This window comes from Gorilla gorilla, chromosome 6 (genome assembly GCF_029281585.2).
Source record: "Gorilla gorilla gorilla isolate KB3781 chromosome 6, NHGRI_mGorGor1-v2.1_pri, whole genome shotgun sequence".
In the NCBI taxonomy this organism is placed as follows: domain Eukaryota; kingdom Metazoa; phylum Chordata; class Mammalia; order Primates; family Hominidae; genus Gorilla; species Gorilla gorilla.
In genome coordinates this window covers 44172112-44196136 of record NC_073230.2, presented here as the reverse complement: position 1 = coordinate 44196136, position 24025 = coordinate 44172112, and the positions used below count along the sequence as shown (strand labels likewise).

Here is a 24025-nt window from a genome sequence, read left to right as displayed (position 1 = left end):
CCTTAACATGAGGCCAGCTCAACTGGCTGAGGATACACCAACCTCCAATCTCACACCCTGTTCTGATTATCTACTGTTACATACAAATGACCCCCACATTTACAGGCTTAGAACAATGACCATTTTATTCTCTTTTTTGTTGATTGGCTCAACTGAGCAATTCTTCTGCTTCAAGTAGTGTCAACTGGGAGACCTGGACACAAAACAATACTCGAAACTTTATATAATAAAAGGGAATGCAAAATGGTAGAGTCACTTTTATTTTCTTTTTTTAAGGGAACAGAGATTTATTTATTTTTGCTTCCATTAAAGATATTGAGTTCATTTCTTGTCTTGAATGTTACAAACAAGACAGAACTTTTGGTCCCATGAAATTCACAAATGTAGTTACTTTTAAAAACTATACATTTTAGAAATATTGACTGGTGACCAACTTACACAACTTCCATGGAAAACTGCCTTACTTCAATCCTTTCCCAGAGACTACAGACAAATAATGAAAACAAGTTTGGGGCCAGGCACTGTGGCTCACGTCTGTAATCCCAGCACTTTGGGAGGCCGAAGTGGGTGGATCACCTGAGGTCAGGAGTTCGAGACCAGCCTTGGCCAATGTGGTGAAACCCCGTCTCTACTAAAAATACAAAAATTAGCCAGGCATGGGGGTGGGTGCCTGTAATCCCAGCTACTCGGGAGGCTGAGGCAGGAGAATTGCTTGAACCCGAGAGGCAGAGGTTGCAGTGAGGCAAGATTGCGCCATTGCACTCTAGCCTGGGTGACAAAAGCAGAACTCCGTCTCAAAAAAAAGGAAAAGAAAACAAGACTGTATCTGCACAATTAGCAATTGACTTCATATTTACATTTCTATTTATTTGGACCAGTAACATCTCTTTAAAATAATGATATTTCCTAATTTTTTAATTAAAATTTTATTTTATTTTATTTTATTTTATTTTAAGTTCCGGGATACATATGCAGGACGTGAAGGTTTGTTACATAGGTAAACGTGTGCCATGGTAGAGTCACTTTTAAAAGCACTCTTTGGGGCATGGATGGAAAATAAAAATGAAGGCCAATTCAGACTGACCCTCTAGGCTTCAGTCCCTTAAGGTACCAGGTACCAGGTCCCAGTCCTACAGCCTCACTTCACTTTGCCAACTCTGCAATCTCCACTTACGGCAGTATTCTCCTCCCACCTGAAACGAATTTCAAGCCTGGCAAGAAGTAATTCGTTCCAGCTAAGAGCAGTTTGGGCATCTCTGAGCTGTTGAAGGAGGACCTGCTGCTGCAGGCGCAGAGACCAAGGACCCTCTGTGTCTTCTCTCTCTGGCAGGCGAACATCCGTCTGGCTGCCCCCTTCCCCGCTGCTCTTCAGAGCAGCTCTGGCTTGAGGGTCTGAGCTCAGTTAGGTGACAGCAGTGCTGCGCTTCTCCACTCCTCTGGCCTGGGTCAGGCCTGCAGTCTTTAGGGAAATGAAGTTTGTCATCTTATTACAAAAATTGTAGCAGAAGAGGAGGAAATTGCAAGACTTCAGACTTTACAGCCTGACAACATAACACTCTCATTTCCTGTTTTCTCTCTGCCCAGTTTCGGGACTGCATCTCAAATCCTAACTTGATGCTCTGCCCTCAGTGCATCCTTTGCTGACCTGATTCCTCGGCATTTGCATCAGGGTTTAGTTCTGAGACCCAAATTTGCTGTCTTTAATGCACTTCCTTTACATAATCCTCCTGAGAACATTAAAAAAAATCCCCATCTATTTAACTGTACTGGCATAATATCTAACATTGCCTCATTTTTCTCCGTTTTGCTCACTTATCCCCCCATGAACATTTGAGTATCTGCCATGAATCAGCTACATATTCTACAGTGATGGTGCTCGATAACCTGCTCTCCAGGAACCCACAGCCAATAGAGTAATCAGATGACCAGCCTAATGATGAAGTGCCTGGGGAGTGGTACAGACAGAGCAAACACTTGTGCTTAGCAAGGGACAGAGAAGGCTTCTAAGAAGAGGAAGGCTTAAGGAAAAGGAGGCATTGTCCTGGAAGATAAGGAGAAGGAAGTCCCATCCAAGTGAAAACTCATGCAAAGGCACTGAGGCATGAACGTTTGGGCCTGTCTGGGAGCATCCCAGGTAACTCAGTGTGACCGTACATAGGGCACATGTGAATGACTAGAAACATGCCCAGAGAGAAGAGCAGGTTCCAGATGTTGAACAGCTCTGTGAATCCTTCTGAGTAATTTGCTGTGTATCTGGAGGGCAAGGGGGAGCTTTGACAGGTCATAAGCAATAGGATGATATGACCTATCGTGTTTTAGATTCGGATTAGTATTTTTCTTTAATTTTATTTTTTAATTGTGCTCCTGGACCTTTCTTTTTCTCTAAAAGTCTATATTATCTTAACAAAAGGTCATTTAGGCATATATTTATAGTGGCTATTTTCCCAAATCTATAAAAGGATATTCATCCCCACTCCAACTTCCTCCCATCACCCAACCCTTCCATGGAAAGCATTTGGCAGCTGTTTGGATGTGGATTTGGATTCAACATTTTGAGCTCTTCCTCTGGGCTGAGCACCATGTAAAGCAATTTTATGATCTTCTCCCTTGTCCCCCTATTCTGTTTGTTCCCTAACTCCCGGTACAATAACATGGAATATCAGAAAGAGAGACCTTTAGCCCTCATGCAGGAACTTCAAAGAATCTAGTAATAAACTGATCTGAGCTTACATTGTGCATTTGGGGCAGCTGAGGGGTTGATCCCTCCTGCCCATGCAGGAAAATAGTCACTGTCCTCTGCAGTACAGGTCAGTTCTCAGCGTTGTCATGTGTTTAGCCACTTCATCTCTCAGATCATTCAACCACGACCACCCTAGTTTGGCCATATCATTTAAGAACCCCATACAATTGCAGTGTTCTACATCCTACAACTGAAACATAAAGCTGTTTTTGGCACTTTGTTCATGTTTAATTTGAAGCTTACTGGATTTTACTTGGGCTTCATCTATGAACGTATCCCCAGAGGAGATTTAACTAATTTTTTTTTAATGTAGTGGCAAACCCCTGGTAAGGCAGGAGCCTGTCTGTTATTCACAATAGCCCTCCAACCACAGGTTAGCATGACTCATCTGAGTCTCAGCTATTTTCATGAGGATTTTTGTCAGCTCTTATTTTCATGAGCTCCCAAGGACAGATTGGAGGCAAAAGTGGGAACATCTATCTGCTCAGCACTCAAAGAAAACCCCACTGGGGAAAACAGGCAGAACTGTGTGCTTCCTTTCACCTTCCAAAAACTTATAATACACAGTGATCAAATATATTTAATTTAGACAAAACATTTACATACTTTATACATGATATATATGGTGAACAATTAATTCCCAGTATCCCGTTTCCCTTTTTTATAACCCTGATTTTTTGCTAAACACTTTGCCGACATCTTCCCTTGTAATTAAGGTGGTCATACGGTGCTATTTCTCAGCGTCCCTTGCAACTAGGCATGGCCAGTGAAATGTAAGCAAAGTGTCAGGGGAGACTTTTGGGGGAAGATCCTGTATGTGAAGGTGTGAGTTCCTGGAACATAGACATGATGACTCAAGCTCTAGCAGTCATTTTAGACCTTTAGCTCATCTTAAGGATGCAAGTCAGCTCTAACAGTGGGACAAGAAATTAGGAGTTTAGGTCCCTGAAGACATCATGGGACTGCCATACCAGCTCTGAAGTGTCCAGCTCTGGACTTTTTAAATCTACAAATGAATGAATAAATAAACTTCAAGGTTGTTTATGCTATATTTATTTTGTTTTATTCTGTTATGTGCATTCAAAATTAACTCTACATTTTGGAGGTCTAGGTAAAAGTAGTTTAATCCCACCCTGCCCCCAATTTATAGCATATGTGTGTCTAAAGCCCTCCCCAAGATATTATACTTGCTAATCCCTGAGGTACATATTTGCATGGCCACTGCACCTATGCACTTGTTTCTACTTGTGTCTCCTTAGCCCTGTCATTCTCCAATCCAAACATCTCAAGTTTCCTCATTGGTTTCTACAAAAATGCCATTCACAATCTGGGCAAAGTATCATTTCTCCCATACATAGCACAACAAACTTACAAATTCATATAAGACCTTCCTATTAGCTCTGGTCTTGTTGCCACCCCACCTCCCAACACTTCTCTCAACATTTCTCATTCTCTTTAGCCAAGAAGAATCTGGTGTCTCATCTGTCCCTGCTTCTCCCTTCTCTCTATCTGTTATCCACTCTTATCCCCTTCCATGCGTCCAAATTCTTCCACCATACACATAAAAAGCAATTCACTTGCCATGGCTCCTTTCCCCAAGCCCCAAACTTTCTACCAGGTGCCCAGCAGACAAAAGAACTTCTATTTAATGTAATTCATCATCTTTAGAAGAAAATTGTGATTATAAATGGCATACTTTTTCCAATGTATGTAATATTTCTGGAAATTGAATAAAAGTGTCACAAAACCCCGATTCTTAGTGGGTGTGTATATATCTCTAAAAATCTCAAGAATCTCAAAGCATATGAATGAGTGGATGGGGAATGAATGGGGAGAGGGTAGGAAAGGAGTGTTGAAGAACAGATCCTATTGTTGGCTGGGCCAGTTTGCAGTACTGGGACAACCATCACTACATGATGAATGCCTCAAAGATTACTGATGTATTTCTTGCAGCTCTTCCTGCTGGATGCTATCAATGTACCTCTTAGGAGATAGGTTCTCTCCCACTATGTGATTACATCACATGTTCCTCCCACCAGTGAGAGTATCCATGGTTGGTCAATCCTCTGGGCTTTTCTGAAGTCCTACTTTGTACCTTTGTGCTTGTGTTGCTAAAACAAATTCATTTAAGTGTTCTGAGATAACATACAAAGGAAACCATATTAAAATTCCAATACCGATTTAGGTTGTGACATCAGGAAGATGACATAACAGAAGATCCCCAGGTTGTGACATCAGGAAGATGACATAACAGAAGATCCCCCAGCATCACTCCTCATACGAAAATATTATCAGAAATGATTTGAAGACAAGAACATCATTCTGAATATACAAGGATTCAGCAGGAGAAGCAGAGAAGTCTTTTGGGCCCACAGAATCATGAGTAGCTGAAACTGGTGAAATAAATTGTCATTTCAAACTGCAAACCCCTTCCCCAAGCTGGCACAATGCACTCACAGAGAAGTTCCCTAGATTCACAGTTTCCAAGACGAGAGGAGGGAATTGAAGATGAATGTATGAGCTCCCCAGCAGTGTGGGAATCTTCACGGGAAGCCCATTCTGGTCCTCTCCTATGGGAAACACTAGGAGTCCAGGAGAGCTGAGCCACCTGGGGTGAATTGAGGACAAAGAGCGAAGGGCTGATCACAGCGACTGGCACAGGAATCATGGCAGCTAATCAGCACCCCGATCAGTGACACCATGTTGAAGAGACTGGCCAACACCATGGCACCACAGGGGGCATGATTCACAGGAAGGCCTGAATCCTGGCAGGATTTTCCACAAAGTTCCAGTGCTTACTGGAGCCTCTCTGGCGTAGGAACAACTAAAAGGTCAGGATTAAGTTCTGGTGCTCACTTAAGTCTTCCCCAGACTAGGAAACAACAGAAAGACAGTAATATAGTTCCAGGGCAGCATTTAATATCCAGTACCCACTAGAAGTTTTTACCAGACTTGGAAACAACAACACGGACAACAATTTACTTCTGGAGCAGCGTTTAAGTTTTTGCATTTGTTGTAAGTGTTCCCCAAACCAAAAAACAACGACGAAGCAATTAGTTAGTTCTAGTGCAGTGTTTTAGTTTCAGAGCTCATTATAAGTCCTCCCCAGAACAGGAAGCAACAACAGGCCAGTGTTTAAGTACCAATACTAAGAAGTGAAGGTGAACCCCACCAAAGAATACCTGCAAAAATGGAAAGATATGACTGTATCCTCAAATGTGCTGGCGTCAATGCAAAGATGCAAGGATTGTGAAAACTCAGGGAAACAGGACACCAACAAAAGTAACCAAGAAAACTCCAGCAATGAACCGAGAAGCATTGAAGACCTATAAAAAGTCTGACAGATAGGTTAGAATAATGCTCTTAAAGAAGTTCAGACAATCATAAAAAGAAATAGGTAGAAACTAAATAAAATTCGGAAAACAATTCAGGAACAAAGTGAGACATTTGACAAAGAAATAGAAACAAGTTTAAAAAACTAAATAGAAATTCTAATAAAAAAAACTGAACCAAAAAAACTCATTAGAAAGCTTCAACAGTAGACTTGATCAAACAGAGGAAAGAAATTAGAAAGCTTGAAGACAACCTACAAAATAACCCAATCAGAGAAGGAAAAAAGAAAAAAGAGTGAAGAAGCCTTCGATAATTATGGGTCACCATCATGTGAAGTAATCATGTGAAGTAATTTCTTTAAGTAGATTTAAGTTATTCATGAGGCAGATGAGAGACAGAAAGGCATGGAATGCATATTTAAAGAAATAAGGCTGAAATTTTCCCAAATCTGGAGAGAAATGACAGCATTTCAGGAAGCTCAGAGGTCACCAATTAAATTCATTCCAAAGAGGAATTCACAAAGGCACATTATAATCAAATTAACAAAAATCAAAGACAAAGAAAGAATACTCAAAGTAGCAAGATAAAAGAAACATATCACATTCAACAGAGCTCCAATATGGCTTTCAGCAGATTTCTCAGCAGAAACCATGCAGGCCAGGAGAAAATGGGATGCTATATTCAAAGTGCTAAAAGAAACCACCTGCCAACAAAGAACACTGTATCTTTTCTGACCACAATGGAATTTTTAGTTTTCTAAAAATCAATAACCAAAGAGCATTGGAAAGTGTACAAATCCATGGAAAGTAACCAACATGTTCCTGAACAACAATTGGGTCAATGAACAAATTAAAATAAAAATTAAAAAATTCCTTGAGACAAAATAAAAACACACCATACCAAAACCTATGGGACACAGCAAAATCAGTTCTAAGACAGAAGTTACAGCAATGCCTACATCAAAAAAGCATAAAGATTTCAAATTAAAAACCTAACAGTAGACCTCAAGGAACTAGAAAAGCAAGAGCAAACCAAACCCCAAATTAGTAGAAAAAATAATAATAAACATTAGAGCAGAAATAAACAAAACTGAAATGAAAAAATACAAAAGATCAGTAAAACAGAAAGTTAGTTTTTTTAAAAAATAAGCAGAATTGACAAACCTTTAGCTAGACTAAGAAAAAAAAGACCCAGATAAATAAAATTAAAGATGAAAAATGAGACACTACAACTGATATCACAGAAATACAAAGGATTATTACAGACTATTTTGAACAACTATATGCAAATCAATTGGAAAACCTAGAAGAAATGGATATGTTCTTGGGCACTTACAACCTCCCAAATTGAATCATGAAAAAAATAGAAAATCTGAACAGACCTATAATGGGTAACAAGATTAAAGCAGTAATGAAAAGTCTCCCATCAAAGAGCAGCCCAGAACCTGGCTTTTATGCTGAATTCTACCAAACATTTAAAAAAGAAATAATACCAACCCCACTCAAACTATTACAAAAAGTTGAAGAGGAAGACACACTTCCAAACTCATTCTGTGAGACCAGCATTATACTAATTCTAAAATCAGCCAAGGACATAACCAAAAAAAGAAAACTATAGGCCAATATCTCATATGAGAATAAATGCAACAATCCTCAACAAAATACAAGCAAACCAAATTCAACAACACATTAAAAAGATCATTCACCATAATCAAGTGGGATTCATCACATGGATGCAAGGTTGGTTAACATACGCAAAGCAACAAACATGATCTCTATCACATTAACAAAATCAAGAACAAAGATTGACCATTTCAACTGATGCTAAAAAAAAAAGCATGTGATAAAATTTAACATCCCTTCATGATTAAAAACTCTCAACAAAGTGCTTTGAGGACATACCTCAAAATAGTAAAGGGCATATATGACAGACCCACAGCTAATGTCACACTGAATGGGCAAAGACTGAAAGCCTTTCCTCTAAAATTTGGAACAAGACAAAGTTGCAACTTTTACCACTTTTATTCATCATAGTACTGGAAGTCCTGAACAACAAATGGGTCAGTGAAGAAATTAAATAGAGCAATTAGGTAGGAGAAAGAAATAAAAGGCATCCAGACTGGAAAGGAAAAAGTCAAATTAGCTTTGTTCACAGATGACGTAATCTCATATTTAGAAAAATCCAAAGACCCCATCAAAAAACTATTAGAACCAATAAATGAATTCAGTAAAAGTTGCAGGATACAAAATCAATATATAAAAATCAGTAGCACTTCTATACACCGAAACTGAACAGTCTTGAAAAGAAATCAGCAAAACAATCCCATGTATAATAACTACAAAGAAATAAAATACCTAGGAATAAATTTAAAGATTTAAAAACATCTCTGCAATAAAAACTATAAAATACTGGTGAAAGACATTGAAGAAGACACAACAAAAATGAAAAGATATCTCATGTTCATGGATTAAAAGAATTCATATTGTTAAGATGTTCATCACCCAATGTGATCTACAGATTCAATGCCATCTCTATCAAAGTACCAATGGCATTCTTCACAGAAATAGAAAAAACAACTGTAAAATTTGTGTGGAACCTAAAAATAGCCTGAATAACCAAAGAAAAAGCAACAAAGCAGCTGGGCATGGTGGCTCATGCCTGTAATCCCAGCACTTTGGGAGGCCAGGGCAGGTGGATCACTTGAGGTCAGGAGTTTGAGACCAGCACGGCCAACATGGTGAAACCCCATCTCTACTAAAAATACAAAATTTGCTGGTCATGATGGTGCACACCTCTAATCCAAGCTACTTGGGAGGCTGAGGCAGGAGACATTCAACCAGGAGGTGGAGGTTGCAGTGAGCTGAGATCATGCCATTGCAATCCAGCCTGGGCAACAAGAGTCAAATTCCATCTCAAAAAAAAAAAAAAAAAAAAAAAAGAAGAACAAAGCTGGAGGCATCACACTACCTGACTTCAAAATATACTACAAAGGTATAGTAACCAAAGCAGCATGGTACTGGTATAAAAACAGACAAATAGACCAGTGGAACAGAATAGAGAACCCAGAAATAAATATACATATTTGCAACCAACTCATTTTTGACAAAGGCTCAGAGAACATGCATTGGCTAAAGGATAATGTCATCAATAAACAGTGCTGGGAAAACTGGATATCCATATGCTCAAAAGTAGAACTAGACCCCAATGTCTCACCATATACAAAAATCAACTCAAAACAGATGAAAGACTTAAGTGCAAGACCTGAAAAACTATAAAACTAGTAGAAGGAAAAGGTGGGAAAATGCTTCAGGACATTGGTTTGGGCAAAGACTCTTTGGGTAAGAACTCAAAAGCATAGGCAATAAAAGCAAAAATAGACAAATGAGACTACATCAAGCTAAAAACTTTTTGCATAGCAAAGGAAACAATCAACAGAGTGAAGAGACAATCTGCAGAATGGGAGAAAATATTTGTAAACTACCTACCTGACAAGGAATTAATAGCCAGAATATATAAGGAGCTCAAACAACAGCAAAAAACCTGATTAGAAAATGGGCAAAGGATCTGAATAGATATTTCTCAAAAGAAGACATTCAAATGGCCAACAGGTATATTTAAAAATGCTCAGCATCGTGAATCATGAGGGAAATGCAAATCAAAGTCACCCTGAAATATCATCTCACCCCAATTAAAATGGCTATCATCAAAAAGACAAAAATAGCTGATGCTGGTAAGGATGCTTTGAAAGGGCACTACTAGCACACTGTTGGTGGGATTATAAATGATACAGCCCACTATAGAAAACAGTATGGAGCTTCCTCAAACAACTAAAAATAGATCTAACATATAATCTATCAATCCCACTGCTGGGTATATATTCAAAAGAAAATCAGTATGTTGGAAAGGTATACTGACATACTTTGTAGTATAAACCCATGTTTATTGCAGCACTAGCCACAGCAGTCAAGGTATGAAATCAACTTAAGTGTCCATCAACAGATGAATGGATAAAGAAAATGTGGTACATGTACACAATGGAATACCATCTGGCCATTAAAAAGAATGAAATCCTGTCATTTGCATCGACATGGATGAAACTGGAGGTTATTATGTTAAGTGAAATAAGCCAGGCACAGGAAGACAAATACTGCATGTTCTCACTCACTTGTGGGAACTAAAGGTGATCTCAAGGAGGTAGAGAATAGAACAATAGATACCAGAGACTTGGAAGGGTGGGAAAGGGTGAATTAAGAGAGGTTGGTTAATGGCTACAAAAATACAGTTAGATGGAATAAGTCCTGGTGTTGAATAGCACAGTAGGGTGACTTTGATTAACAACAATTCGTTGTATATTTCAAAATAGCTGGAAAAGAGAATTTCAAATGTTTCCAACACAAAGAAATGATACATATTTGAGATGACGAATATCCTAATTACCCTAATTTGATCATTACACATTGCATGCACGTATTGAAATGTCACATGTACACCAGAAATATGTACAGTTATTATGTAGCAATTTTTAAAATCTTGATTTAAAAACCTTCCCCCAAAATTTCAATGCTATTGAGAAGAATAATGTGAATTCATTGTCAGCTTCACATTCATCTAACAGTTAATATTATGTTTTTAAATTCATGTTGTCTCTCTAATTCTCACAATTTTCTTAAATATTGACATTATATGACCTATTCTATAGTAAAATAAACTGGTATTCTGAAAGGTGGAGCAGCTTACCCAGGGCACACAGCTACTAGGAGGGGAGCTCATGACACAGGCCCCCCAACCTAGCCCAGAGCTCTTTTAATGAGCCCTCATGCATCCTCAGCATGGGTCAATTTACCCTGTCCTTAGCAGACAGCAGAATAGAATAGAATGAGGCTAGCGTTAATAAGCTCTGACTGAGGAGGAGGGGAGCAGCAGAGGGCCTGGTTTTGGTAGATGGGAACTGAGGACTGCTGTACACAGTCCTGGGCAGCCAGGAGTAACAGGGCAGCATAGACCTGGGCCTTAGAGAGAGGAGAAAGCCTAAGACAAGACACGTGTTGGTGACAGTGCCAGCTTTTACAGGATCTCCCATCACCCACCTCTTTTTTTTTTTTTTTCTGATTAAGGAACTTGCTGTGGATGAGGTGGTTGAGGCCAATGCGGTCAAAAAATATTCAGGAAGCACATTCATACTGAACAAGCAGACCACAGGTGCAACACTTGGGGATCACAAAGCCTTAGCCTTCCATGGCACAGGGGAAAGCACTGGTTTGAATCAGAGCTGTTTGAGTGAAATCAGTAACAAAGTGCTTCAGGGAAGAAATCTCATTTTCAAGAGCAGATTTCGAGATGATTCAAAATTGGAACATCTGACAGTGGGGGCCTGCAGGAACATTCTCCAGGGCCTGACTAGTTGTTCTAAACCACAGGTAGGTCCAGGGCCTTTTGGCAAGCTGTGCAAAGATCCCAAGTCATTTGCACTCAGTACTTGATGAGCAAAGGCAGCCCTGTCAGGGGCAATGATACCAGCCAGTGTGAAGGACACCTGTGCAAATGGGAGGGTCCACTCCATCCTGGTGACGGAGAGGGATGTTTTGTTCAGTGGTCTGTGCACACGTGCACTTTATTCCAGCTTCTGCTGGCGAAATCACTTTCTGATTTCTGCTTTCTTCCTTTGATCATGCCCAGTAAGAACTCACCCTCCAAGCATGAAAAAATCCTTCCATTACTGAAAACCTATGTGTCAGGTTTTACCATGACATATTCCTACGAAGTAGATAGTCTCACCTCCCTTTTCCAGCTGAGGACCCTCACCTCTGGAAACAGGAAGGGGCTTGCTCAATACTGCACAGCTAAGTCAGCGACTCCCACTGTGACCAGCCCCGAAGCCTGAGCACACTAGAGAGTTTCAGAGCCGACCATCCCTGGGATGGTTGTGAATGGCACTGCCTGGCCCACATACATGCGATGAAGGGCACAAAACTTGCATTTCCTGCATACCAAGAAATCCCTCTCACTCTAAGAGTTTCCAGACCTGCTCGCAGCTATACATTGAGACCAGGAGAGCCTCAAGAGGCCCAAAGCCTGTGTCAAATGCTCTTCCAGAAGCCCTCAGGAGAGTCCTCACCCATTTATGGATTAGACAAACTAGACCACACACTCCTGGAGTGCTGTAGCATAGCTGGAAGGTATTCAATAAATCCTCCCTTTTCCTGTCCTCACCATTTCCCATGTATGACATGTTGGCCTACAACTACCATGGGTGTCTTGGAATTCTCTTGAAGCTGGTCTGGGGTGCAGGTTTCATCACACTCCTGCTAGGGTCATAGACAGATGCACTAAGCACTTACTTCTTGCCAGCCATGCTGCTTTGTTGTTTGGATACATCATGTATTCGAGTGCTTCCAGCAGCGCATTGGAGCAGATATTACCGTTATCCCAATAGAAATGAGCTACTTGGGAGGCTGAGGTGGGAAGATCACTTGAACCCAGGAGGTCAACACTGCAGCGAGCTGTGATCACACCACTGCACTCCAGCCTGGATGAAAAAGCAAGGCCCTGTCTCAAAAAACAAACAACAACAACAACAACAACAAAAACAAGACACTGAAGGGGGGAAAGTTACATCACTGGTCTAATATATTACTCAGAATAAACAGTAGACATGAGACGTAAACATGAGCCTTTCTGTCTTCACAATCTGAGTTCCTAATCAATCAGTCCTTTATTTAGCCTCCCTTGGAAGTCTCTGGAACTTCTCTAGGCCTCACCCCTGTGGTGGTCCTAGTGACCCCAGAGCTCCTCTTAGTCACAGAGTGAAGAACTGAAGCAGCAGCACCTTAGAGTCAGAGGAAGTCACAGGCCCATGGACGCCCAACGATATCCTCAGTATCGGGCTGGAAGTGTAATTAGGGAAACACTCTGACTTGTGCTATCTCTGCAGCAGGTTTGGGAATTGTAGCCCCATCGGTGCTTGTAAGACTAATGACTGCACAAGAAATCTTCAAACCATAAAAACTGGTATTTCCTACATCCTGGAAAGGATGCTACTCTAAAACTTTGCCTGCTACTCCAAATGCTATTTTTTTAATTGCTAACAATTTAGATAGCTTCTATAATATTTCAGAATTTGTAATAAGCTCCCTCAGAGCCTAAGCAGAGAGAAACAGAATCACATGACCTCCTACACTTACCTAGACTGTGGTACTTTGACCCTGTCCTCTTATCTTGACTGAGAATGGCATATGATTTTGTTTTATCTTATTTTAGAGAGAAACATTTAGATTATATGTCTTTTATCTATGATCTGGTTCCGATTTTTTTTTTTCCTCAGAAAGACAGTGTTCAGTTCTATTCTTCAGAGCAGAAAATCAGTCTCTTAACAAATCATCCACAAAATGCACTTCGAAATTCTGGAGGAGAAAAAGATGCATTGTGCACAGCCTAGCAACTGTGAATTGATTAATTCTAACCCATGTTTTTTCTCATTAGATCTAAAATCCCACCATGCTAACTGCCCATTATTTTCTGCACTGCTTATTTTCTGCACACCAAATAAAAGGCTTTGACCCTTCAAGGAATAACCCAATTTCTCCAGAGGAAAGATATTATTTGACCAGAATATCCTTTTACAACAAAATAAGGATCACAACCTTACCATATAAAGCTGTTGAAAACAAGACTAAGTAAGTTCTGAATGTAACCAATTAGAATTTCTACAATATGTGGTTGCTGCTGATCAAATTGTTAAAGGGTTGTGTGCTTGTGGATTAGTTTTTTTTTTTCTCTTTTCTTCTCAGTTTTGGCTTTAGTATTGTTTTGTTTTGTTTTGCAAGAATGAAAGGGGAAGGGCCTCCTAACCAACCCAACAGATCAGTTCCGGCAAGCCTCGAGGCTCGCGGGGTTTATGGTCACTAACTTCACTGAGCCAGGGAGCACAGAAGTTGCTGCCACTGTGCAACTTGGGTTTTCTTTATCCTGCAGTCTTTACCTCAGCAGAACCGCACACCACAGACTCCCTCCAGCTCTTTGTGTGTGGCTCTCTCAGGGTCCAACAAGAGCAAGCTGTGGGTCTGTGAGTGTTTATGTGTGCTTTTATTCACTTCACACTTATTGAAAAGTGTGTATGTGAGAGGGCGGGGTGTGTGTGTCAAAGAGAGTGAGGAAGAGAAGGAGAGAGAGATCAATTGATTCTGCAGCCTCAGCTCCAGCATCCCTCAGTTGGGAGCTTCTGAAGCCGGGTGATCACTTGGGGTGCATAGCTTGGAGATGCAGTCCCCCTGGAAAATCCTTACGGTGGCGCCTCTATTCTTGCTCCTGTCTCTTCAGTCCTCGGCCTCTCCAGCCAACGATGACCAGTCCAGGCCCAGCCACTCGAATGGGCACACCTGTGTAGGTATGTAAATAAATATTTTTGTATTTTCTATGTAGACATAACAATGGGATCCAGTACTTTGCTTGCATAATAAATCACATATTTTATTAAATCAAGAATTGTAAGATTCCAGGTAAGGCACCAGTAACCTCACTGACACAGAGAAATGTAGAGTCTAAGAGTAGACATTGACACTACATACATCTATGTGAATAAAAAGCATACTAGTTTAAATTGGGCATAAAACTCTTCCACCTCATTGGCGACTGGAATTTTTTCTTCTTGTATAGGTAACTATTATTTCAGGCTATTTTAATCTGAAATTTTTACTGCTTTTCATGGGCTTTGACCTCATATAAACACATCTGAGTTTGAATCACTGCCCTCCTCCTACCCTTCTCTCCCATTTCCTACTGGCTGTGGAAACCTGGAGCAATGTACTTAACCCTCTCCATGCTTCTGTGTCCTTATTGGTGAACTGAAGTGAGTGAGACCCATCTCATAGGGGTACCGTGGAAATTGTGACTATGCATGTAAATCTGTGGCATGTGCACACAGTAAGGACTCAACCATCTTAGCTTCCTTCCGTCTCTCAGAGAATCCAGATTTGGCGATCACCTGGAGACGCTGAGCATTGATATGGCTTCTTGGCTTATCTGTTAATGAAGTGTTTTATTTCCGAGAGGTTTTTTTGTTTGTTTTTTTTGGATGAGAGTAGGAAGTAAGGTAAGATCTTTGATATTCACATTGTAGCTCTCATAACATGGGAATTCTCATAATAGTGGTGGCATTTAGATGGTACAGTCCATGGAGCCACATAGACTCAGAACTCTGAGTAGTAAGTAATTGTTCAATGAGCAGACCTCAAAATACAATCCTAGCTTGAGAAGCCAGGAAAATAACTCTAGGATAAGTCTGATGGCCACATGCTGCAAATGGAAAATCTGGACACAGATTCTGACACTTAGGAATTGTTTCTGGAGACAATATGGAAATATATCTGAATTTGTCCTACTTCCTCAAAATCATGGCCTCAGGTCATTGTACATGTTAGGAGATGCATCTCTACTTCCAAAGTCCTTTTTTTTTTTTTTTTTTTTTTTTTTTTGAGATGGATTATCGCACTGTCACCTGGGCTGGAGTACAATGGTGCAGTCTCAGCTCACTGCAACCTCTGCCTCCCTGGTTCACACAATTCTCCTGCCTCGAGTAGCTGGGATTACAGATGCACACCACCACACCCAGCTAATTTTTTGTATTTTTAGTAGAGATGGGGTTTCCCTATGATGGCCACACTGGTCTCGAACTCCTGACCTCGTGATCCGCCCCCCTCGGCTCCCAAAGTGCTGGGATTACAGGCATGAGCCACCGCTCCCAGCCTCCAAAGTCTTGTTTTAATTAAGACCCAGATTCCCCAAGACTATTTTCCAGAGACCTGAAGGCAGAGGTGTGTGGTCCTTTGAACCATGCCTGGGAGATCATCCTCCCCCAGTATTTGGTTTCCTTAAATAACTATTTATCACCTTTTCATTTTTCTCAAAACAAAACCCTACTGCCCATCAAATGGAAATACACTTGAGAAAAGCTCAGATGAAATCAGTTTTACTTCTGGGCTCATTGCAAACTAAATGTTTGAGTTTGGGCAAGTTGTCAGGGCTGAGATCCTTGGACCTTCACTTCAGTAAAATGGACAGGAGGTACACATTCCTTTCTCTGCCCTGTTCCCAGTGAGGTCATAGAGATTAAGAAGGAGGTGTTGGGGAGATTTCAGGATGGGGTTGCTCTGGTTTTTCTATTGCTGCATCAAAAATTACAATAATAACCATTTTGTTGTATTATGATTTTATGGGTGAAAAATTTGTTCGAACACTGGCTGGTGATTCTTCTTCTCCATGTAGGAGTGACTGAGGTTAGGAGGTGGTATTCGGATGGTGGATTGATGGATCTGGGACTGACAAAAACAGCTTCACTCGCATGTTTGGCACCTTAAGGGTGAGGGAATGGCTAGAGGGTTGGCTCATCTGGGAGTGCCATCAGAGTGCCCACACATGGCTATCTTGGGTAGTAGGCTTTCTTACCTGGCAGCTTAGGAATCCCAGAGAGAATTCCAAAAGACAGGAATTAGAAGCTGCCAATCTTTCAAGTTTTGGTTCTGGAAACAGGCACAGCATTACTTGCCATCTTCCATTGCTCAAAGCATTCACAAGTTCCTCCACCCAGACTCAAAGGGAGGGGGCAGAGACCCTTCATTTTGATGGAGAGGGTCAAGAAATGTGTGGTCATCTCTATCACTCACAGAGGTTCACTTTGGTTGCTCATACAAATTCTCATGGCCCCAAGAGCTTGGAGACTCTGTTGCTGATTAGGTTTGAGGATGATTTAGCATCCATTTTCCCAGCAACTCACAACTTCTTCTGGTTAACTCTGTCTGGGTGACTTATTCACCTGTTGTCATAATAGCAAGAAAGGTGGGGGCAAGAGGAGTCCAGTCTTGTGATGAACACTTACTGAGCACTGCCTATGTGCTGAGACAGGGGCTGAAGGTGGTCCAACTTGGTGCTTCACTGATTGAAGTTGGCTTCTGGGGGAGACAGGATTAGAAATGTGTGTGCAGGGGAGTTTATTGAGAAGTGCTCTTGGCAAAAAGACCAGCAAGAGAGGAAGGCAGTGGGGTTGGCAGGGAGAAGGTGGGCTGTGCTGCAGCCATAAAAGAAGTCCCACTGAGAGCTCTGGGACTAAAATAGCTCTTCAGAGTTGTCCTGAAGTAGGTGCAGGTCTTGGAATTCCCACATCAAACAGTCCCTCGATGTGACCTGACCACAGGGGAGGGCTGTAATTTTGAGACATCTCCCATTGGTGGAGACAGTTCTGGCAAGGGACTCTGATGCTGGCATAATCCTTCAGACCAATGGCTCCAGAAGCTGGGGAGCGAGCGTCTCCTGACAGGGGATCCTGGGGTGTACTTACTGAAAGGGTTGCATGTGGGAAGCATATCAGGAAGCAGTGAGGTCCGCTCTCTCGCAGCTGGTGGGAAGAGGAAGAAGTGTGTGGAAGAGGGGAGAGAAGAGAAGGAATTGTTGATTGGAGTTCTTCTAACTCTACATTTGTTGCCAACACCCTAACAACTTTCTGACAAAAAGCAGGATTACATGACTTCAAACCCTCCAGCAGAAAGGTGGTCCCCAAACATTTCCGTGCACTCAGTTCTCACATGGCCACTGAATGTGCGAGACCCTGCGCTCAGAGCCAGGGATACACAGGTGAAGGAGAAGAAGGATTTTTAGAATGTCTGTCTTCAGGAAATTCACTGTCCAGTTTAGAGGAAAACAAAAACCTGGAGCCTTGTAAAGATTACAGTCCTTTAAAATGAATGTTGAACTGGGCCCTTAGTGCCCTTGATAATACCCTTTCTCTAAAACTCTTTAAACTGCCAATGCCAGAGCCAGCAGAGCACCATGAAGTGCAGGGCAGAGGCTCATAGCTTGGAAGCGGGCACTGCGGACTCCGCTCATAAAGCCACCTGGGGAAGATGAAGTAATAGCCTCAAAAAGAGTGTTTAAAACTTTAAGATTTTAGGTCGTGTGTGGTGGCTCACGCCTGTAATCCCAGCACTTTGGGAGGCTGAGGTGGGCAGATCACGAGGTCAGCAGATTGAGACCTGCCTGGCCAATATGGTGAAACCCTGTCTCTACTAAAAAAAAAAAAAATGTGTATATGGATATACAAAAATTAGCAGGACGTGGTGGTGCATGCCTGTAGTCCCAGCTACTCAGGGGGCTGAGGCAGAAGAATCGCTTGAACCCAGGAGGCAGAGGTTGCAGTGAGCCGAGATCACATCACCACACTCCAGCCTGGGCGACAGAGCGAGACTCCATCTCAAAAAACAAAACAAAACAAAACAAAACAAAAACTTTAGAATTCTAGGAACATTTCTACCTGAATATTGCTAGTCAAAGAAGGAAGCTTCAGTTATCTCAAAGATTCTGTTGCATTCACCTGCTTGCTGAAAGAACCCAGGCCACAAAAACTTTTCTGAGCAAAAGGTGATTCGGCAGCTGGATTTCTGATCATCCCAACTGAGCAAGAATGATTCATCTTTTTTTTTTTTTAATAAAGACAAAGTCCTACCCTATCACCCAGGCTACAGTGCAGTGGTACAATTATAGCACACTGAAGCCTCAACAGCCCAGGCTATAGTGATCCTCCCACCTCAGCCTCCTGTGTAACTGGGACTACAGGTGCACACCACCATGCCTGCCTAATTGTTTTATTTTTATTTCTGTGGAGACAGGGTCTCATTATGTTGTCCAGGCTGGTCTCAAACTTCTGGGCCCAAGCAATCTGTCTGCCTCAGCCTCCCAAAGTGCTGGGATTAAAAGCATGAGCCACCGTGTCCAGCCCTCTTCATTTTTGTTAGTTGTCAGCTGTCTTTTAATTGCCATTCCAACATAAATTCTTACCTTGATCATTAAAGGATATCCTTGCCTTGATTTGTAAGATCATAATAACCTAAAATATTTATATCACCTTCCCAACACATGGAAGAAGTTCTTCCTTCCTATTTTTCTTCAAGATCAACTGAACTAGTTGGGTTTCATCCATTTTTATGAAGATTATTTTTGAGTAATCAAATTTGCTTCTTACTCATAAAGTTTGTTTTGCTACTGGTCTCCCCAACACTTCTCCGTGGGGGTTGTACCTTCCATCTTTTCTCTGACTTGAATGTGGACTAATTGGAGTGATGCCTGGAGAAAGTCACTACAGCCAAGTGCTCTTAAGCCACACAAATTACATTTGCGAGTTAATAATTATAATAATTGCCAACATTTATTGGACACTGACTGTATGATAAGCCATCTTCCAAAAGATTTATGTGTACTAACCCATTTAATCATTACAATGACCTTATGAAGTCTGTATTATCATTATCCTTGTTTGGTAGGCGAAAAAATAAAGACAGAAATAAGTAACTTGTTCAAGGTTACATAGTTAGTTAAAACTTGGCTTATTCCTCGCTTTAATTGTGATTATGTTATTGTTGATGTGATTAAATCAGGGTAAAATATTTTTCCCATATTGTTTTAAATAACAGCTTTATTGAGAAATATAATTCATGTATCATAAACTTCACTCTTAAAGTGTAAAAGTGGCATTTAGTATATTCATGAGTTGTGCATTGATCACCAGTATCTAATTCCAGAACATTTCACTGCTCCACCCAAAAATCCAATTCTCTTAGCAGTTACTCCCCATTTCCTTCTCTCTATAGCCCTTGGAAATCACCACTCTACTTCCTGTCTCTATGGGCATTTCACATAAATACGATAATATAAAACTTGGCCTTTTGCTACAGGCCTCTTTGACTTAGCATAATGTTTTCAAGGTTCATTCATATTGTGGCATGTATCAACCCTATTTCTTCTTACAGCTGAATAATATTCCACTGTATGGACATACTTGGTTTTGTTACTTATTCATTATTGATGGACATTTGAGTTGTTTTCACTTCTTGGTAATTATGAATAATTCTGCTATGAATATTCATGTACAAGATTTTGTGTAGACATGTGTTTTTATTTCTTTTGGGTATATACCTAGGAGTGGAATTTCTAGGGCATGCGGTAATACCATCTTTAACATTTTGAGGAACTGCCAAACTACTTTCCAAGCAGCTGCACCATTTTACATTTCTACCAGCGGTGTATGAAAGTTGTAACTTCTCCACCTTCTTGCCAACACTTAGTTATTCATCATTTTGCTATCGCCATCATAGTAGCTGTGGAGTGAGATTTCATTTTTGGTTTTAATTTGTATTTCCCAAATGATAATGATGTTAGCATCTTTTCATGTGCTTATTGGCCATTTGTGTATCTTCTTTGAAAAAAGATTTATATTCAAATATTTTGCCCCTCTTTAAATTGGGTTTGTCTTTTTATTGTTGAATTGCAAAAATTCTCCATATGTTCTAGATACACGTCTTTTTTCAAATATATGATTCACAAATATTTTCTCCCATTTTGTGTTTCCTTCCCCCACTTTCATAATGGTGGCCTTTCACGAACAAAACTGAGTAATTTTGATGGAGTCCAGTGTATCTATTTTTTTCTTTTGTCTCTTGTATTTTTGGTGTCATATCTAAGACCTATATTTTAAAATTGTTGTTGTAGTTATTAGTTTTCTTTTGTCATATGCCCGTTCCTTTGTCTTATTTCCCAGACACCAAGTTCCTCACCACAAATATAGCAACCAGGAGCGAAACTCCTGGGGTTGCAAGTAACAGGAATTAACTTAAACTAGGCTAAGCAAAAATAAATAAATAAATAAATAAAATAAGAGAAAAAGAGGAAATTTGCTTGTGAGAATTCCAAGAGTGAATTTTAGAATCAAAAGGAGAAAACAGGCCTACAAATCAAGCTAGGAAACAAAAAATGTTGGCCGCCAGGAACCCAGAGAGTTCTCTCTCCCGGTGCCTCGCCACTGCCTCCATCTCTATCCCTACAGAGCAGCTGGTTTAATGCCCTCCACCCTTTGGCTGACTACTGGCTCCCAAAAGCTCTGAGTTCATATGTGGTAGTTCAGCCCGCAGAAGTGTGTTCACCTTCTGGTTACCAATTCCAGCTTCCCAGCAGAGAGAATTTGGGCTAAGTCTTTAGTTCACTGACTAAGGGGCGGGTGGGAGTGGGGAGAGCTCAAAATACAGAGATGGCTGCCAGGCTCATGGCACGAGGGGATAGCTCTCACTGAAGCAGGGTATTGCTGTAACTGGAGGGATACTCCAAAAGGAGCCCTCACAGAAGTTACTGAGCTATTGAGCCTACAGACCCATCACAAACAACCCCAGCTCCAATCCCAAAGCATAACCCCGCAGTGGGGAACTAACCAGAAGACCTGAGGACGTGGCCATAGATGTATTCCCAAAGCAGATTGAAGCTGTGGAAAGCCCCAAGATCCCCTTCCCCAGTTTACCATATTTGTTAGCACTGAACAGTATGTCCCATTTGAACACTAAGCAAATGCAAGGTCGACTATGCTTTTTTATTTATTTATTTATTTATTTATTTATTTATTTATTTATTTATTTATTATACTTTAAGTTTCAGGGTACATGTGCACAACGTGCAGGTTTGTTACATATGTATACACGTGCCATGTTGGTGTGCTGCACCCATTAACTCATCATTTAACATTAGGTGTGTCTCCTAATGCTATCCCTCCCCTCTCCCTCCACCCCACAACAGGCCCCGGTGTGTGATGTTCCCCTTCCTGTGTCCACGTGTTCTCACTGTTCAATTCCCACCTATGATTGAGAACATGCCGTGTTTGGTTTTTTGTCCTTGTGATAGTTTGCTGAGAATGATGGTTTCCAGCTTCATCCATGTCCCTGCAAAGCACATGAACTCATCATTGTTTATGGCTGCACAGTATTCCATGGTGTGTATGTGCCACATTTTCTTAATCCAGTCTATCATTGTTGGACATTTGGCTTGGTTCCAAGTCTTTGCTATTGTGAATAGTGCTGCAATAAACATACGTGTGCATGTGTCTTTACAGCAGCATGATATATAATCCTTTGGATGTATACCCAGTAATGGGATGGCTGGGTCAAATGGTATTTCTAGTCCTAGATCCCTGAGGAATCGCCACGCTGATTTCTACAATGGTTAAACTAGTTTACAGTCCCACCAACAGTGTAAAAGTGTTCCTATTTCTCCACATCCTCTCCAGCACCTGTTGTTTCCTGACTTTTTAATGATCGCCATTCTAACTGGTGTGAGATGGTATCTCATTGTGGTTTTGATTTGCATTTCTCTGATGGTCAGTGATGAGCATTTTTTCATCTGTCTTTTGGCTGCATAAATGTATTCTTTTGAGAAGTGTCTGTTCATATCCTTTGCCCACTTTTTGATGGGGTTGTTTGTTTTTTCTTGTAAATTTGTTTGAGTTCATTGTAGATTCTGGGTATTAGCCCTTTGTCAGATGAGTAGGTTGCAAAAATTTTCTCCCATTCTGTAGGTTGCCTGTTCACTCTGACGGTAGTTTCTTTTGCTGTGCAGAAGCTCCTTAGTTTAATTAGATCCCATTTGTCAATTTTGGCTTTTGTTGCCATTGCTTTTGGTGTTTTAGACATGAAGTCCTTGCACACGCCTGTGTCCTGAATGGTATTGCCTAGGTTTTCTTCTAGGGTTTTTATGGTTTTAGGTCTAACATTTAAGTCTTTAATCCATCTTGAATTAATTTTTGTATAAGGTGTAAGGAAGGGATCTAGTTTCAGCTTTCTACATATGGCTAGCCAGTTTTCCCAGCACCATTTATTAAATAGGGAATCCTTTCCCCATTGCTTGTTTTTCTCAGGTTTGTCAAAGATCAGAGAGTTGTAGATATGTGGCATTATTTCTGAGGGCTCTGTTCTGTTCCGTTGGTCTATATGTCTGTTTTGGTACCAGTACCATGCTGTTTTGGTTATTGTAGCCTTGTAGTATAGTTTGAAGTCAGGCAGCGTGATGCCTCCAGCTTTGTTCTTTTGGCTTAGGATTGACTTGGCAATGTGGGCTCTTTTTTGGTTCCATATGAACTTTAAAGTAGTTTTTTCCAATTCTGTGAAGAAAGTCATTGGTAGCTTGATGGGGATGACATTGAATCTATAAATTACCTTGGGCAGTATGGTCATTTTCATGATACTGATTCTTCCTACCCATGAGCATGGAATGTTCTTCCATTTGTTTGTATCCTCTGTTATTTCCTTGAGCAGTGGTTTGTAGTTCTCCCTGAAGAGGTCCTTCATGTCCCTTGTAAGTTGTATTCCTAGGTATTTTATGCTCTTTGAAGCAATTGTGAATGGGAGTTCACTCATGATTTGGCTCTCTGTCTGTTATTGGTGTATAAGAATGCTTGTGATTTTTGCACATTGATTTTGTATCCTGAGACTTTGCTGAAGTTGCCTATCAGCTTAAGGAGATTTTGGGCTGAGATGATGGGGTTTTCTAGATATTCAATCATGTCATCTGCAAACAGGGACAATTTGACTTCCTCTTTTCCTAATCGAATGCCCTTTATTTCCTTCTCCTGCCTGATTGCCCTGGCCAGAACTTCCAACACTATGTTGAGTAGGAGTGGTGAGAGAGGGCATCCCTGTCTTATGCCCGTTTTCAAAGGGAATGCTTCCAGTTTTTGCCCATTCAGTATGATATTGGCTGTGGGTTTGTCATAGATAGCTCTTATTATTTTGAGATACGTCCCATTGATACCTAATTTGTTGAGAGATTTTAGCATGAAGGGTTGTTGAATTTTGTCAAAGGCCTTTTCTGCATCTATTGAGATAATCATGTGGTTTTTGTCATTAGTTCTGTTTATATGCTGGATTACATTTATTGATTTACATATGTTGAACCAGCCTTGCATCCAGGGATGAAGCCCACTTGATCATGGTGGATAAGCTTTTTGATGTGAGGCTGGATTTGGTTTGCCAGTATTTTATTGAGGATTTTTGCATCGATGTTCATCAGGGATATTGGTCTAAAATTCTCTTTTTTGGTTGTGTCTCTGCCAGGCTTTGGTATCAGAATGATGCTGGCCTCATAAAATGAGTTAGG

At 40.8% G+C, this 24025-nt stretch overlaps 1 protein-coding gene across 3 annotated transcripts in view; it reads left to right on the top strand.

Annotated features, from left to right (window-relative positions):
- Nucleotides 1-13940: 13940 nt before the first annotated feature.
- The window catches only part of AOAH (acyloxyacyl hydrolase), a 224651-nt gene continuing 214566 nt past the window's right edge, over nt 13941-24025 (top strand). The window contains exon 1 of one of the 3 annotated variants that reach the window (XM_004045314.4): nt 13941-14456. In XM_004045314.4, the coding sequence (XP_004045362.2) occupies nt 14330-14456 (127 nt within the window). In that variant the 5' untranslated portion in view covers nt 13941-14329. The remainder of the gene's footprint in view (nt 14457-24025) is intronic. The other 2 variants (XM_004045315.4, XM_055347624.2) reach the window with 2 other exon arrangements.